The sequence below is a fragment of the Salminus brasiliensis genome, chromosome 3 (genome assembly GCF_030463535.1).
Source record: "Salminus brasiliensis chromosome 3, fSalBra1.hap2, whole genome shotgun sequence".
Lineage (NCBI taxonomy): Eukaryota > Metazoa > Chordata > Actinopteri > Characiformes > Bryconidae > Salminus > Salminus brasiliensis.
Window position 1 is genome coordinate 33211609 of NC_132880.1, and position 15133 is coordinate 33226741.

At 37.3% G+C, this 15133-nt stretch overlaps 1 protein-coding gene across 2 annotated transcripts in view; it reads left to right on the forward strand.

The window, feature by feature from the left end:
- The window catches only part of LOC140552027 (uncharacterized), a 52350-nt gene that overhangs the window by 2612 nt on the left and 34605 nt on the right, over positions 1–15133 (forward strand). For both annotated transcript variants that reach the window (XM_072675926.1, XM_072675927.1), the window contains exon 4: positions 1–15133. This exon is cut by the window's right edge and continues 34605 nt beyond it. In XM_072675926.1, the coding sequence (XP_072532027.1) occupies positions 1–15133 (15133 nt within the window).

Consider the following 15133-nt stretch of genomic DNA (forward strand, 5'->3'; position numbering starts at 1 on the left):
AATGGCGACAACGAAACAGCAAGTATACTCAGACAGAAGTGGATACATTGTCTGGAGAGAAAAAAAGGGAGGAGGCTGACAAACATTTTAAGAAAGACTCACTGAAGAGACGAAGACTGGAGACAATGCGAGCCATAGAACAGATTGAGAAACTGTGGGAAGGAACAAAACGAGAGAAAAATGAGATAGACAATATGAGGGAAAGAATCAGGCGACAACAAGATGAGATTGGTAGGATGACGGAAGAGAAAAGACAGCTTGAAAGCATGCTGGCAGAAATGAGGATGCAACTACAGCATGTCAATGAAATGATGCAGCAAAACAGGGAGGAGATAAACCAAGAAAAAGACTTGATTGAGCAAATGAAATCAGACCTGCAAAGAGAGAGGTATTCCCTGGAACAAAAATGTGATGAAATCGTGAGAGAGAGACAGAACATAGAAATAATGAAGTATGAAACATTGAAAGCAAAAGAGGAAATGGAGAGCAGTCGTGAAATTACAAAGTATGAGAAGGACAGGATGGAGGAAATGAAAACTGCCATACAGTGGCAAATACATGAGATAGAAAAGAAAGTTGAGGAAACAAAACAAGCTAAAGACAAAATGGATCAGCTGAGAGCTGAGCTTGAAGAAGAGCGTAATGATATAGACAGGAAAAGGGATGACATTAAAAGACAAAAAGAGCAATTTCAACAAATAAAAAATGAGATCCACAGAGTGAAAGAGGAGATGGAGCAAAGATGGCATGAAACAGAGAAGGAAGAATTGGAACGGAGGTCTGTTATCCAAAAAGAGAAAGATGAGTTGACAAATGTGAAGGCTGAAGTTCAGAAAGCAAAAGACGAGATCAGGAAGAACAGAGAAGAGTCAAAACTAGAAAATGACAGAATAAACCAAATGAGAGCTGAAATGCTTCATGAGAAAAACCTCTTAGAGAAAAGATGTCAAGAGGCCTCGAGAAAAGAAAAGGAGTTGGAACAGATTATGTACAAGATTAAAAATGAAAGAGAGGAGTTAGCACTAAATGGAGAGTTAGTGAAGCAAGAGTGGGAAAAGGTGGAACAGGCCAAGGCAGATCTACAGTTGCAAAATGCATCCATTGAGACCAAGATTGAGGAAGTAAAGCGAGCAAATGAAAAACTGGACTGGAATAAAGTGATGATTCAGAATGAAAAGGAGGTTCTGGAAAAGCAGAGGGATGATACACGTAAAGCTAAAGAGGAGTTAGAAAAAAGAAGGTATGAAATAATGACAGAGGAGTTAGAGCACAGAGCACAATTACAGAGGGAGAGAGATGAATTGGAGGCAATCAAAACAGAACTTCAGAAGGCCAATGATCTTGAAAGAGCAAGAGTGGAGAGAGTGAAAGAGGAGATCATTTGGATAAAGGAGGCGGTTCGACAAGAAAAGGAAATAATTGAACAAGTAAATGCTGAGATAAAGACAGAAAAAGAGAATCTTAGAAGAAAACAAGATGAAATACTAAGGGAAAGAGAAGAGCTAGAGAGAGTTCAGCATGAAACAGTCCGAGCACAAGAGGAGATGGAGACATGCAAGGAAATCACAATACGGGAGAATGAAAAAATGGAAAAAATGAAAGCTGACATTCAAACTCAAATAGAAGATATAGAGAAAAAGGTAAGAGAGACAAAACAAGCAAAAGAAAACATGGACGAGATGGAAGTGAAGTTAGGGGAAGAGAGAGATGACTTGGAAAGGAAAAGGGGCAGTGTCAAAAGAGAAATGGAGCAATGTGAGCTTATTAAATATGAGATCATTCGAGTGAAGGAGGAAATGGAGTGTAGGTGGCATGAGACTGAGAAAGAAGACCTTGAGATGAGAGAAAAAATGCAGCTAGACAGAGATAGACTTAATCAACTGCGGGATGAATTTCAGATAGTCAAGGAGGATACAGAAAAGAGTAAACAAGAATTATTGCAAGAAAAGGAGGGTTTTGAAATGCTGAAAATTCAAATCACAAATGACAGAGAAGCTGCCAACAAACAAATGGATGAGGTTAAGGCTAAATTTGAAGAGTTATCATGTATCAAGACTGAAATAGAAAGAGAGAAGCATGAGATTGAGAGAGAAAAAGAAATGATTGAACAAAAGATTAAAGAAATTAGCCAAATGAGGAATGAGCTACAGAATCAAATGGCAGAAATGGATAATAAGACTGCAGCAGCAAAAATAGCTATGGATGAGGCAAATCAAGCCCAGTTTGCAGCACAGGAAGCAGAACTGCTTTTTAAAAAGCAAAAAGAGGAGATGGAAAAGAGAAGGTATGAAACAGTGAAGGAGGAGTTGGAACAAAGAGCTGAGATACAAAGGAAGAAGGAGGAACTGGAACAAATAAATGATGAGATACAAAGAGCTCAAACAGCATTACAGACAACAAGGGACACTGAGAAAGATAGCTTGCAGACAATTCTGCAGGAAGTACAGGAAGAGAGAATCGTGACTGAGCAACTCAAAGCTACTCTGCAGAAGGAAATGGTCATCCAGGAAAGACACTCAAGTGAGATAGAAAAAGAGAGGCAAGAGCTAGAAAAGCTTCAATTCCAGATGCAGAAGATGAAGGAGGACATAGAAAAGAAGCAATATGATAACATGAAAGATGATGTAGAGAGGCAGGACAAGCAGCAGAGAGAAAGGGAAGAACTTGATAGACTCAGGGCTGAGCTGGAAAGAGAAAAAGCAGCCCTACACAGAAACAATGATGTATTTAGGCAAGACAAGGAAAGATTAGAGCAGATGATGATTGAGATTCAAGAGCAAAGGGAAGATATAAGAAGTAGACTAGAACAGGTCAGACAGGCAGAAGATATCATAAGACAAAATCGAGAAGAAGTTGAGCTTCAAAGAGAACATCTGGAGAGGATCCGTGTGGTGACAGAGAAAGAAAAAGAGCCATATGAAAAAGTCAAAGATGAACTTAACAGACTGAGAGAAGAAATGGAACGACTTTGGGAAGAGACTGAAAGAGAAGAACAGGAGGACAGAGAGAAATTGCAGAGAGAGAAGGAGGACATGAATAAAAAGATGGAGGAGATGAAGAATGAGGTGATTCAGATCCAAGACATGAAAGTGCAGTTAACAAAACAGAGGGAGGAAGTAGAGGCCAAAATGGAAAATGCAAAGAAAGAAATGGATAAACTTGAGCAATTGAAGGCAGAGCTGCAGCGACAAAAAGAGGAGCTTGAAGATAAAATTGCAGAGAATAAGACAGAGAAGGATGAAATGGAGCAGATGAGGGCTGAAATACTAAGGCAAAAAGAAGATGTTGAAAATAAAATGGAACTAGCAAAAACAGAGATGGAAAAGATGCTACTAGTCAAGGAAGAAATACAACAACAAAGAGAGGAATTGGAAGCAAGGATGCAAAAGGCAAAACGAGATATAAGAGAGATGGAACTCATGAAAAAAGAAATGGACAGGAAGAAAAAAGAGCTTGATCAAAGAATGAAACAAACATTGAGGAAAAAAGAGGAGATGGACAGGATGAGGATAGAAATGCAGAGGGCAAAGGAAGAAATGGAACATAAAAAGGCAGAGACTGAGAAGGAAAGATATGAGATGGAATGTGTTAAAGCAGAGATCCAAAGAGCAAGGGAAGAGTTTGAGATTAGAGTAGAAGAGAGAGGTCTAGATATGGAAGAAAATGAAGAGATAAATGCTGAGATAATCAAACTGATTAACCAGATTGAAAGAACCAGAGAAATTGTATGGAACACAAAATTTCAGTTGGAAAACAAGATGGCAGAGAGTCAGGAGGAAGCAGGACACAAAGACCAGATGAATGCTGAAATGCAGAGGCTCATGGTAGAAATTGAACAAATTAGAGAGATGCTGCGAAGGCTAAAAAAGGAAATGGAACAAAACAAAGAATCCATCAGGAGAGAGAAGGATGAGATAAGAATGTTAAAGATTGAAATGCAACGAAGAAAAAGAGACTTGCAATACAGAGAGGAAAAGAATATAAGAGAACGCGGAGAGTTAGAAGTCATGGGTAATATGATACAGCGACAAAGAGAAGAGGTAGAGGAGAGACTGAAAAACATTATGCAACAAAATGAGAAGACAGAGTTGGAACTCAAAGATGTCAAACAAGAGAACATAAAACTTGTTAAAGACTTAGAACTCCAGTTACAAAAGCACAATGACAAGGAATTATTAATGAAATCCCAGCTAAAAAAAGAAACTGAGCACATTGAGAAAATGAAGCTAGAAACACAGAATGAAAGGCTAAAAGTAGAAGAGATGGCAAGACAGGTTCTTAAAGAGAAAGAGAGTATTAACAGTCTTCTAGAGGAGACCAGATGGAAAAACGAAGCCTTAGATGCAATGCATGCTCAGATAGAAAAGCAGACACAACAACTAGAGTCAGATAAATACATGATTGCTAAAGAAATGGCTGAACTTCAAAAACAGAAAGATGCTGCTGCACATCTTTCTGAGGAAATTAACAGAAAAGCAAAAGACCCAAACAGATTGAATGCTGATCATGAAGAAAAGCAAGCACTTAAATTTGAGAGAGACAAGCTCAAAGTAGAAATACAAGATCTTAAGGTCTCAAAGAGAGAGCTAGCAAGAGCAAATGAAATATTAAGCAGTCAAATTGCTGAACAAGAACAAAGTAAGATTATGCTGGCAGACATCCAGAAAGAGAGAGAGAAACTTGAGCAGATGAAGGTGTTCATATCAAGCCAAGCCACTGATATTGAAACTGAAAAGGAACAACTGAGACTCAGAAAAGATGAACTGGAGCAGATGCAAGAAGAGATTGCAAAACAACAAAAAGAAATGAATGAAATCAGAAACACTATAATGACAGAAAAACTACAGCTTGAGCAGAATTGGGATGAACTGAATAAAGAAAAGAAAGTAGTGGATGACGTCTTGCTGACTGAAAAGAGTAACATTGAAAGAGAGAGGTCTGAAATTCTTGAAGAGAAACAGCAAATGGAGAGCAGTTTGAGAGGAGCACTGGAAAGGGAGATGGAAAATGTAGAGAGACTGAGAAGAGAGTTACTTGATGAAAAGGAAGCAATAGAAAAGCAAATGCAAGTGATTAACAGAGACATGGACAATGTGAAACAACACAAAACCAAGCTGATCAAAGAGTCAGAGGACATAAAACAGGAGAAAGAAATTCTTTCTGAGGAGAAGAGAATGCTAGAGAAGATGAAGATGGAGCTAGACAGAGAAGCAGAATATATTGAGCAGCTAAAGCTAGCTACACAGAATGACAAAGTGAAGGTGGAGGAAAAGCTCAGAAGAACTGCTGAAGAAAACCAAAAGAGAAAAGAAGAGCTGGATGGTTTTTATGCTGCGATACAAAAGGAAAGAGAAGCAGCTGAATATGATAAGGAAATGATTGCTGAGGAAAAGGCTGACCTGGAGAACACCAAAAGAGAAATAAGTAAAACCAAAGAAGACCTAGAAATCCAAATTGCTGAAGAAAGGAAAAGGAATGAAATTAGCCTTGAAAAAATAGAAAAAGAAAGAGAAAGTGTTGACCATGAAAGAGAACGACTAAGACAAGAACAAGAACATCTAGAACGCCTGCAGGCAGAGACTAAAAACCAAGAAAAAGAAATGGATGATTTGAGAAACACGATCAGTGCTGAGAGGATTCTGCTTGAAAAGATGAAGTCTGAAATTGATCAAAAGACCAATGAAATGAATCAGATTCTTGATCAATTGCACGATGAAAAGAAGAACCTTGAGATTGAAAAAGCAGAAATAATGAGAGAAAGAGAAAAAATGAACACTGATCTGCAGAGTGAAAAGAAAAATATGGAGCATCTGAGAAAAGAAGCACTCAGTGAAAAAGAAATAATTGAACAAAACAGACAGTTGCTGAAGATAGATATGGATGAGATGGAGCAAATGAAATTCAATTTGGAGAAAGATTTACAAAACATAAAACTCCAGAAACAAATGATTGAGGATGAAAAGGACCAACTGGAAATGAAAACAGCTGAACTGCACATCGAAGCTGAGAACATTAAAACCTTAAAACAAGAAACACTTAGAGAAAGGAAGAGAGTAGAAGAAATGGCTGCTCAACTTCAAAAAGAGAGAGACGATGCTACAAATCTCAATGAAGAAGCAAGGAGGAAAATGGAAGATCTAGAAAGGATGCGTGAGGATTTTGAAGAAGGTAAAATCACGCTAACAGACATCCAGAAAGAGAGAGAGAAACTTGAGCAGATGAAGGTGTTCATATCAAGCCAAGCCACTGATATTGAAACTGAAAAGGAACAACTGAGACTCAGAAAAGATGAACTGGAGCAGATGCAAGAAGAGATTGCAAAACAACAAAAAGAAATGAATGAAATCAGAAACACTATAATGACAGAAAAACTACAGCTTGAGCAGAATTGGGATGAACTGAATAAAGAAAAGAAAGTAGTGGATGACGTCTTGCTGACTGAAAAGAGTAACATTGAAAGAGAGAGGTCTGAAATTCTTGAAGAGAAACAGCAAATGGAGAGCAGTTTGAGAGGAGCACTGGAAAGGGAGATGGAAAATGTAGAGAGACTGAGAAGAGAGTTACTTGATGAAAAGGAAGCAATAGAAAAGCAAATGCAAGTGATTAACAGAGACATGGACAATGTGAAACAACACAAAACCAAGCTGATCAAAGAGTCAGAGGACATAAAACAGGAGAAAGAAATTCTTTCTGAGGAGAAGAGAATGTTAGAGAAGATGAAGATGGAGCTAGACAGAGAAGCAGAATATATTGAGCAGCTAAAGCTAGCTACACAGAATGACAAAGTGAAGGTGGAGGAAAAGCTCAGAAGAACTGCTGAAGAAAACCAAAAGAGAAAAGAAGAGCTGGATGGTTTTTATGCTGCGATACAAAAGGAAAGAGAAGCAGCTGAATATGATAAGGGAATGATTGCTGAGGAAAAGGCTGACCTGGAGAACACCAAAAGAGAAATAAGTAAAACCAAAGAAGACCTAGAAATCCAAATTGCTGAAGAAAGGAAAAGGAATGAAATTAGCCTTGAAAAAATAGAAAAAGAAAGAGAAAGTGTTGACCATGAAAGAGAACGACTAAGACAAGAACAAGAACATCTAGAACGCCTGCAGGCAGAGACTAAAAACCAAGAAAAAGAAATGGATGATTTGAGAAACACGATCAGTGCTGAGAGGATTCTGCTTGAAAAGACGAAGTCTGAAATTGATCAAAAGACCAATGAAATGAATCAGATTCTTGATCAATTGCATGATGAAAAGAAGAACCTTGAGATTGAAAAAGCAGAAATAATGAGAGAAAGAGAAAAAATGAACACTGATCTGCAGAGTGAAAAGAAAAATATGGAGCATCTGAGAAAAGAAGCACTCAGTGAAAAAGAAATAATTGAACAAAACAGACAGTTGCTGAAGATAGATATGGATGAGATGGAGCAAATGAAATTCAATTTGGAGAAAGATTTACAAAACATAAAACTCCAGAAACAAATGATTGAGGATGAAAAGGACCAACTGGAAATGAAAACAGCTGAACTGCACATCGAAGCTGAGAACATTAAAACCTTAAAACAAGAAACACTTAGAGAAAGGAAGAGAGTAGAAGAAATGGCTGCTCAACTTCAAAAAGAGAGAGACGATGCTACAAATCTCAATGAAGAAGCAAGGAGGAAAATGGAAGATCTAGAAAGGATGCGTGAGGATTTTGAAGAAGGTAAAATCACGCTAACAGACATCCAGAAAGAGAGAGAGAAACTTGAGCAGATGAAGGTGTTCATATCAAGCCAAGCCACTGATATTGAAACTGAAAAGGAACAACTGAGACTCAGAAAAGATGAACTGGAGCAGATGCAAGAAGAGATTGCAAAACAACAAAAAGAAATGAATGAAATCAGAAACACTATAATGACAGAAAAACTACAGCTTGAGCAGAATTGGGATGAACTGAATAAAGAAAAGAAAGTAGTGGATGACGTCTTGCTGACTGAAAAGAGTAACATTGAAAGAGAGAGGTCTGAAATTCTTGAAGAGAAACAGCAAATGGAGAGCAGTTTGAGAGGAGCACTGGAAAGGGAGATGGAAAATGTAGAGAGACTGAGAAGAGAGTTACTTGATGAAAAGGAAGCAATAGAAAAGCAAATGCAAGTGATTAACAGAGACATGGACAATGTGAAACAACACAAAACCAAGCTGATCAAAGAGTCAGAGGACATAAAACAGGAGAAAGAAATTCTTTCTGAGGAGAAGAGAATGTTAGAGAAGATGAAGATGGAGCTAGACAGAGAAGCAGAATATATTGAGCAGCTAAAGCTAGCTACACAGAATGACAAAGTGAAGGTGGAGGAAAAGCTCAGAAGAACTGCTGAAGAAAACCAAAAGAGAAAAGAAGAGCTGGATGGTTTTTATGCTGCGATACAAAAGGAAAGAGAAGCAGCTGAATATGATAAGGGAATGATTGCTGAGGAAAAGGCTGACCTGGAGAACACCAAAAGAGAAATAAGTAAAACCAAAGAAGACCTAGAAATCCAAATTGCTGAAGAAAGGAAAAGGAATGAAATTAGCCTTGAAAAAATAGAAAAAGAAAGAGAAAGTGTTGACCATGAAAGAGAACGACTAAGACAAGAACAAGAACATCTAGAACGCCTGCAGGCAGAGACTAAAAACCAAGAAAAAGAAATGGATGATTTGAGAAACACGATCAGTGCTGAGAGGATTCTGCTTGAAAAGACGAAGTCTGAAATTGATCAAAAGACCAATGAAATGAATCAGATTCTTGATCAATTGCATGATGAAAAGAAGAACCTTGAGATTGAAAAAGCAGAAATAATGAGAGAAAGAGAAAAAATGAACACTGATCTGCAGAGTGAAAAGAAAAATATGGAGCATCTGAGAAAAGAAGCACTCAGTGAAAAAGAAATAATTGAACAAAACAGACAGTTGCTGAAGATAGATATGGATGAGATGGAGCAAATGAAATTCAATTTGGAGAAAGATTTACAAAACATAAAACTCCAGAAACAAATGATTGAGGATGAAAAGGACCAACTGGAAATGAAAACAGCTGAACTGCACATCGAAGCTGAGAACATTAAAACCTTAAAACAAGAAACACTTAGAGAAAGGAAGAGAGTAGAAGAAATGGCTGCTCAACTTCAAAAAGAGAGAGACGATGCTGCAAATCTCAATGAAGAAGCAAGGAGGAAAATGGAAGATCTGAAAAGGATGCGTGAGGATTTTGAAGAAGGTAAAATCACGCTAACAGACATCCAGAAAGAGAGAGAGAAACTTGAGCAGATAAAGGTGTTCATATCAAGCCAAGCCACTGATATTGAAACTGAAAAGGAACAACTGAGACTCAGAAAAGATGAACTGGAGCAGATGCAAGAAGAGATTGCAAAACAACAAAAAGAAATGAATGAAATCAGAAACACTATAATGACAGAAAAACTACAGCTTGAGCAGAATTGGGATGAACTGAATAAAGAAAAGAAAGTAGTGGATGACGTCTTGCTGACTGAAAAGAGTAACATTGAAAGAGAGAGGTCTGAAATTCTTGAAGAGAAACAGCAAATGGAGAGCAGTTTAAGAGGTGCACTGGAAAGGGAGATGGAAAATGTAGAGAGACTGAGAAGAGAGTTACTTGATGAAAAGGAAGCAATAGAAAAGCAAATGCAAGTGATTAACAGAGACATGGACAATGTGGAACAACACAAAACCAAGCTGATCAAAGAGTCAGAGGACATAAAACAGGAGAAAGAAATTCTTTCTGAGGAGAAGAGAATGTTAGAGAAGATGAAGATGGAGCTAGACAGAGAAGCAGAATATATTGAGCAGCTAAAGCTAGCTACACAGAATGACAAAGTGAAGGTGGAGGAAAAGCTCAGAAGAACTGCTGAAGAAAACCAAAAGAGAAAAGAAGAGCTGGATGGTTTTTATGCTGCGATACAAAAGGAAAGAGAAGCAGCTGAATATGATAAGGAAATGATTGCTGAGGAAAAGGCTGACCTGGAGAACACCAAAAGAGAAATAAGTAAAACCAAAGAAGACCTAGAAATCCAAATTGCTGAAGAAAGGAAAAGGAATGAAATTAGCCTTGAAAAAATAGAAAAAGAAAGAGAAAGTGTTGACCATGAAAGAGAACGACTAAGACAAGAACAAGAACATCTAGAACGCCTGCAGGCAGAGACTAAAAACCAAGAAAAAGAAATGGATGATTTGAGAAACACGATCAGTGCTGAGAGGATTCTGCTTGAAAAGACGAAGTCTGAAATTGATCAAAAGACCAATGAAATGAATCAGATTCTTGATCAATTGCACGATGAAAAGAAGAACCTTGAGATTGAAAAAGCAGAAATAATGAGAGAAAGAGAAAAAATGAACACTGATCTGCAGAGTGAAAAGAAAAATATGGAGCATCTGAGAAAAGAAGCACTCAGTGAAAAAGAAATAATTGAACAAAACAGACAGTTGCTGAAGATAGATATGGATGAGATGGAGCAAATGAAATTCAATTTGGAGAAAGATTTACAAAACATAAAACTCCAGAAACAAATGATTGAGGATGAAAAGGACCAACTGGAAATGAAAACAGCTGAACTGCACATCGAAGCTGAGAACATTAAAACCTTAAAACAAGAAACACTTAGAGAAAGGAAGAGAGTAGAAGAAATGGCTGCTCAACTTCAAAAAGAGAGAGACGATGCTGCAAATCTCAATGAAGAAGCAAGGAGGAAAATGGAAGATCTGAAAAGGATGCGTGAGGATTTTGAAGAAGGTAAAATCACGCTAACAGACATCCAGAAAGAGAGAGAGAAACTTGAGCAGATGAAGGTGTTCATATCAAGCCAAGCCACTGATATTGAAACTGAAAAGGAACAACTGAGACTCAGAAAAGATGAACTGGAGCAGATGCAAGAAGAGATTGCAAAACAACAAAAAGAAATGAATGAAATCAGAAACACTATAATGACAGAAAAACTACAGCTTGAGCAGAATTGGGATGAACTGAATAAAGAAAAGAAAGTAGTGGATGACGTCTTGCTGACTGAAAAGAGTAACATTGAAAGAGAGAGGTCTGAAATTCTTGAAGAGAAACAGCAAATGGAGAGCAGTTTAAGAGGTGCACTGGAAAGGGAGATGGAAAATGTAGAGAGACTGAGAAGAGAGTTACTTGATGAAAAGGAAGCAATAGAAAAGCAAATGCAAGTGATTAACAGAGACATGGACAATGTGGAACAACACAAAACCAAGCTGATCAAAGAGTCAGAGGACATAAAACAGGAGAAAGAAATTCTTTCTGAGGAGAAGAGAATGTTAGAGAAGATGAAGATGGAGCTAGACAGAGAAGCAGAATATATTGAGCAGCTAAAGCTAGCTACACAGAATGACAAAGTGAAGGTGGAGGAAAAGCTCAGAAGAACTGCTGAAGAAAACCAAAAGAGAAAAGAAGAGCTGGATGGTTTTTATGCTGCGATACAAAAGGAAAGAGAAGCAGCTGAATATGATAAGGAAATGATTGCTGAGGAAAAGGCTGACCTGGAGAACACCAAAAGAGAAATAAGTAAAACCAAAGAAGACCTAGAAATCCAAATTGCTGAAGAAAGGAAAAGGAATGAAATTAGCCTTGAAAAAATAGAAAAAGAAAGAGAAAGTGTTGACCATGAAAGAGAACGACTAAGACAAGAACAAGAACATCTAGAACGCCTGCAGGCAGAGACTAAAAACCAAGAAAAAGAAATGGATGATTTGAGAAACACGATCAGTGCTGAGAGGATTCTGCTTGAAAAGACGAAGTCTGAAATTGATCAAAAGACCAATGAAATGAATCAGATTCTTGATCAATTGCACGATGAAAAGAAGAACCTTGAGATTGAAAAAGCAGAAATAATGAGAGAAAGAGAAAAAATGAACACTGATCTGCAGAGTGAAAAGAAAAATATGGAGCATCTGAGAAAAGAAGCACTCAGTGAAAAAGAAATAATTGAACAAAACAGACAGTTGCTGAAGATAGATATGGATGAGATGGAGCAAATGAAATTCAATTTGGAGAAAGATTTACAAAACATAAAACTCCAGAAACAAATGATTGAGGATGAAAAGGACCAACTGGAAATGAAAACAGCTGAACTGCACATCGAAGCTGAGAACATTAAAACCTTAAAACAAGAAACACTTAGAGAAAGGAAGAGAGTAGAAGAAATGGCTGCTCAACTTCAAAAAGAGAGAGACGATGCTGCAAATCTCAATGAAGAAGCAAGGAGGAAAATGGAAGATCTGAAAAGGATGCGTGAGGATTTTGAAGAAGGTAAAATCACGCTAACAGACATCCAGAAAGAGAGAGAGAAACTTGAGCAGATGAAGGTGTTCATATCAAGCCAAGCCACTGATATTGAAACTGAAAAGGAACAACTGAGACTCAGAAAAGATGAACTGGAGCAGATGCAAGAAGAGATTGCAAAACAACAAAAAGAAATAAATGAAATCAGAAACACTATAATGACAGAAAAACTACAGCTTGAGCAGAATTGGGATGAACTGAATAAAGAAAAGAAAGTAGTGGATGACGTCTTGCTGACTGAAAAGAGTAACATTGAAAGAGAGAGGTCTGAAATTCTTGAAGAGAAACAGCAAATGGAGAGCAGTTTAAGAGGTGCACTGGAAAGGGAGATGGAAAATGTAGAGAGACTGAGAAGAGAGTTACTTGATGAAAAGGAAGCAATAGAAAAGCAAATGCAAGTGATTAACAGAGACATGGACAATGTGGAACAACACAAAACCAAGCTGATCAAAGAGTCAGAGGACATAAAACAGGAGAAAGAAATTCTTTCTGAGGAGAAGAGAATGTTAGAGAAGATGAAGATGGAGCTAGACAGAGAAGCAGAATATATTGAGCAGCTAAAGCTAGCTACACAGAATGACAAAGTGAAGGTGGAGGAAAAGCTCAGAAGAACTGCTGAAGAAAACCAAAAGAGAAAAGAAGAGCTGGATGGTTTTTATGCTGCGATACAAAAGGAAAGAGAAGCAGCTGAATATGATAAGGAAATGATTGCTGAGGAAAAGGCTGACCTGGAGAACACCAAAAGAGAAATAAGTAAAACCAAAGAAGACCTAGAAATCCAAATTGCTGAAGAAAGGAAAAGGAATGAAATTAGCCTTGAAAAAATAGAAAAAGAAAGAGAAAGTGTTGACCATGAAAGAGAAAGACTAAGACAAGAACAAGAACATCTAGAACGCCTGCAGGCAGAGACTAATAAACAAGAAAAAGAAATGGATGGTGTGAGGAACACCATTTGTATTGAAAGGAATTTGCTTGAACAGAGAAAGTCTGAAATTGACAATCTAGAAAAAGAAATTAATGACAATTTTGATAAGTTCCAGTATGAAAAGAACAATTTTGAGAGAGAAAAAGTTGAACTGATACGAGAAAAAGAAGAAATGCAGGAGAGTCTACAAAGAGAAAGAGAATATATGGAGCTTCTAAGGAAAGAAGTACTTAGTGAATCAGACTCAATAGAAAATAGGAGACAATTGCTGAAGATTGATATGGATGAGATGGAGAAAAAGAAATTAAATTTGGAGAAAGATTTAGAAAACATGAAGCTTCAGAAAAAAATGATTGACGATGAGAAGGACAAATTTGAGAAGACAAAGGCTGATCTGGATGATATGATGACAACCACAAGGAAGGAGAAACTTGCGTTTGAAAAAGAAAGAGCTGAAATTATGGAAAAAATACAACAAACCCAGAATATGCTACAGAAAGAGATTAAAGATGTGGAGCGTTTGAAGGAAGAGTTGCTTTCTGAAAAGGAGATGATTGAAAATGATAGACAAAAGTTAAGGAATGATGTGGATGACATTAAAGCAAAGAAAAATGAAATTAACAGGGAGTTAGATCATGTTGGATTTCAAAAGCAAGCTATTGAGAATGAGAAGAAAATGATTAAGGAAATGAAAGTACAACTTCAAATGGAATCTAAGAAAATTAAGAATTTAGCTCAAGAAGCAGAGATTGACAAAAAAAGGTTGGATGAGTTTGCCATTCAGCTTCAACATCAGGGAGACAATATTGATCGCCTTGCTATGGAAACTGAAAGAAAGAAAGAAATTCTGGATGGAATTCAAGCGGATGTGGAAAATCAAAGGGAAACAATTAATTCAGAAAAATTATTACTTGAAAGTGAAAAGAGAGACCTGGAGAAAACTAAAGCAGAGATTGCAAAATCCAAAGAAGACTTAGAAAACAAAATCTCTGAACAACGGGAAAGCTATGCTGTTGCACTAGCAGACATACAGCAGGAGAGAATAATTCTTAAACAAATGCATGAATCAATTTCAGAGCAGCTAGTTGATATTGAAAATGAGAGGAAGAAAATATCACATAGAGAAAATGAGCTATCTCAGTTACAGACAGATGTTCTCAAACAACAGAAAGAGATGGAAGACCTAAAGGACACCATCAAGCTGGAAATGAATCAGCTGGAACAGAGGCAAGCTGATTTAGACCAACTCCAGAAAGAGGTTGATGATGTAATGGAATTTACCAAGAATGAAATGAGCAATGTTGAAAATGAAAGAGCTGAACTGTTAGAGAAACAAAAAATAGAGAATAATTTAAGGGCCACTCTTAAAATGGAGTTAGAACACGTGGAGCATTTAAAACAGGAACTACTTATGGAGAAGGAATTTGTTTTAAATAGTAGACAGGCTTTGCAGAGAGACATAAATGAAATTGAGTTGAGTAAAGCTAATGTTCATAGACAGTTAGAAGATATCAGAATTCAAAGACAGACTATTTTAGATGACAGTGAAATGTTGCAGACAATGAAAGCTGATCTGTATAGAGAAGCTAATGGTATTCAGAAGCTCAAGCAACAAGTAGAGGATGAAAAACTGAAGACTGAAGAAACAGCAGCCAAACTCCAGGAAGAATGGAGTCATTATCAGAGGCTCACTGAAGAAACCAAAAAGAAGAAGGATATGCAAGAGGCAGTGCATGCTGAGATGGAAAAGCAGAGAAAAGTCGATGAAGCTGACAAAGTTAGAATTGAAGAGGAAAAATATGAACTAAGGACAACCATGGCTGAGATGGCAATGGATAAAGACGATATTGAAAAACAACAACTAAAACAAGATGACATGGATCAGAT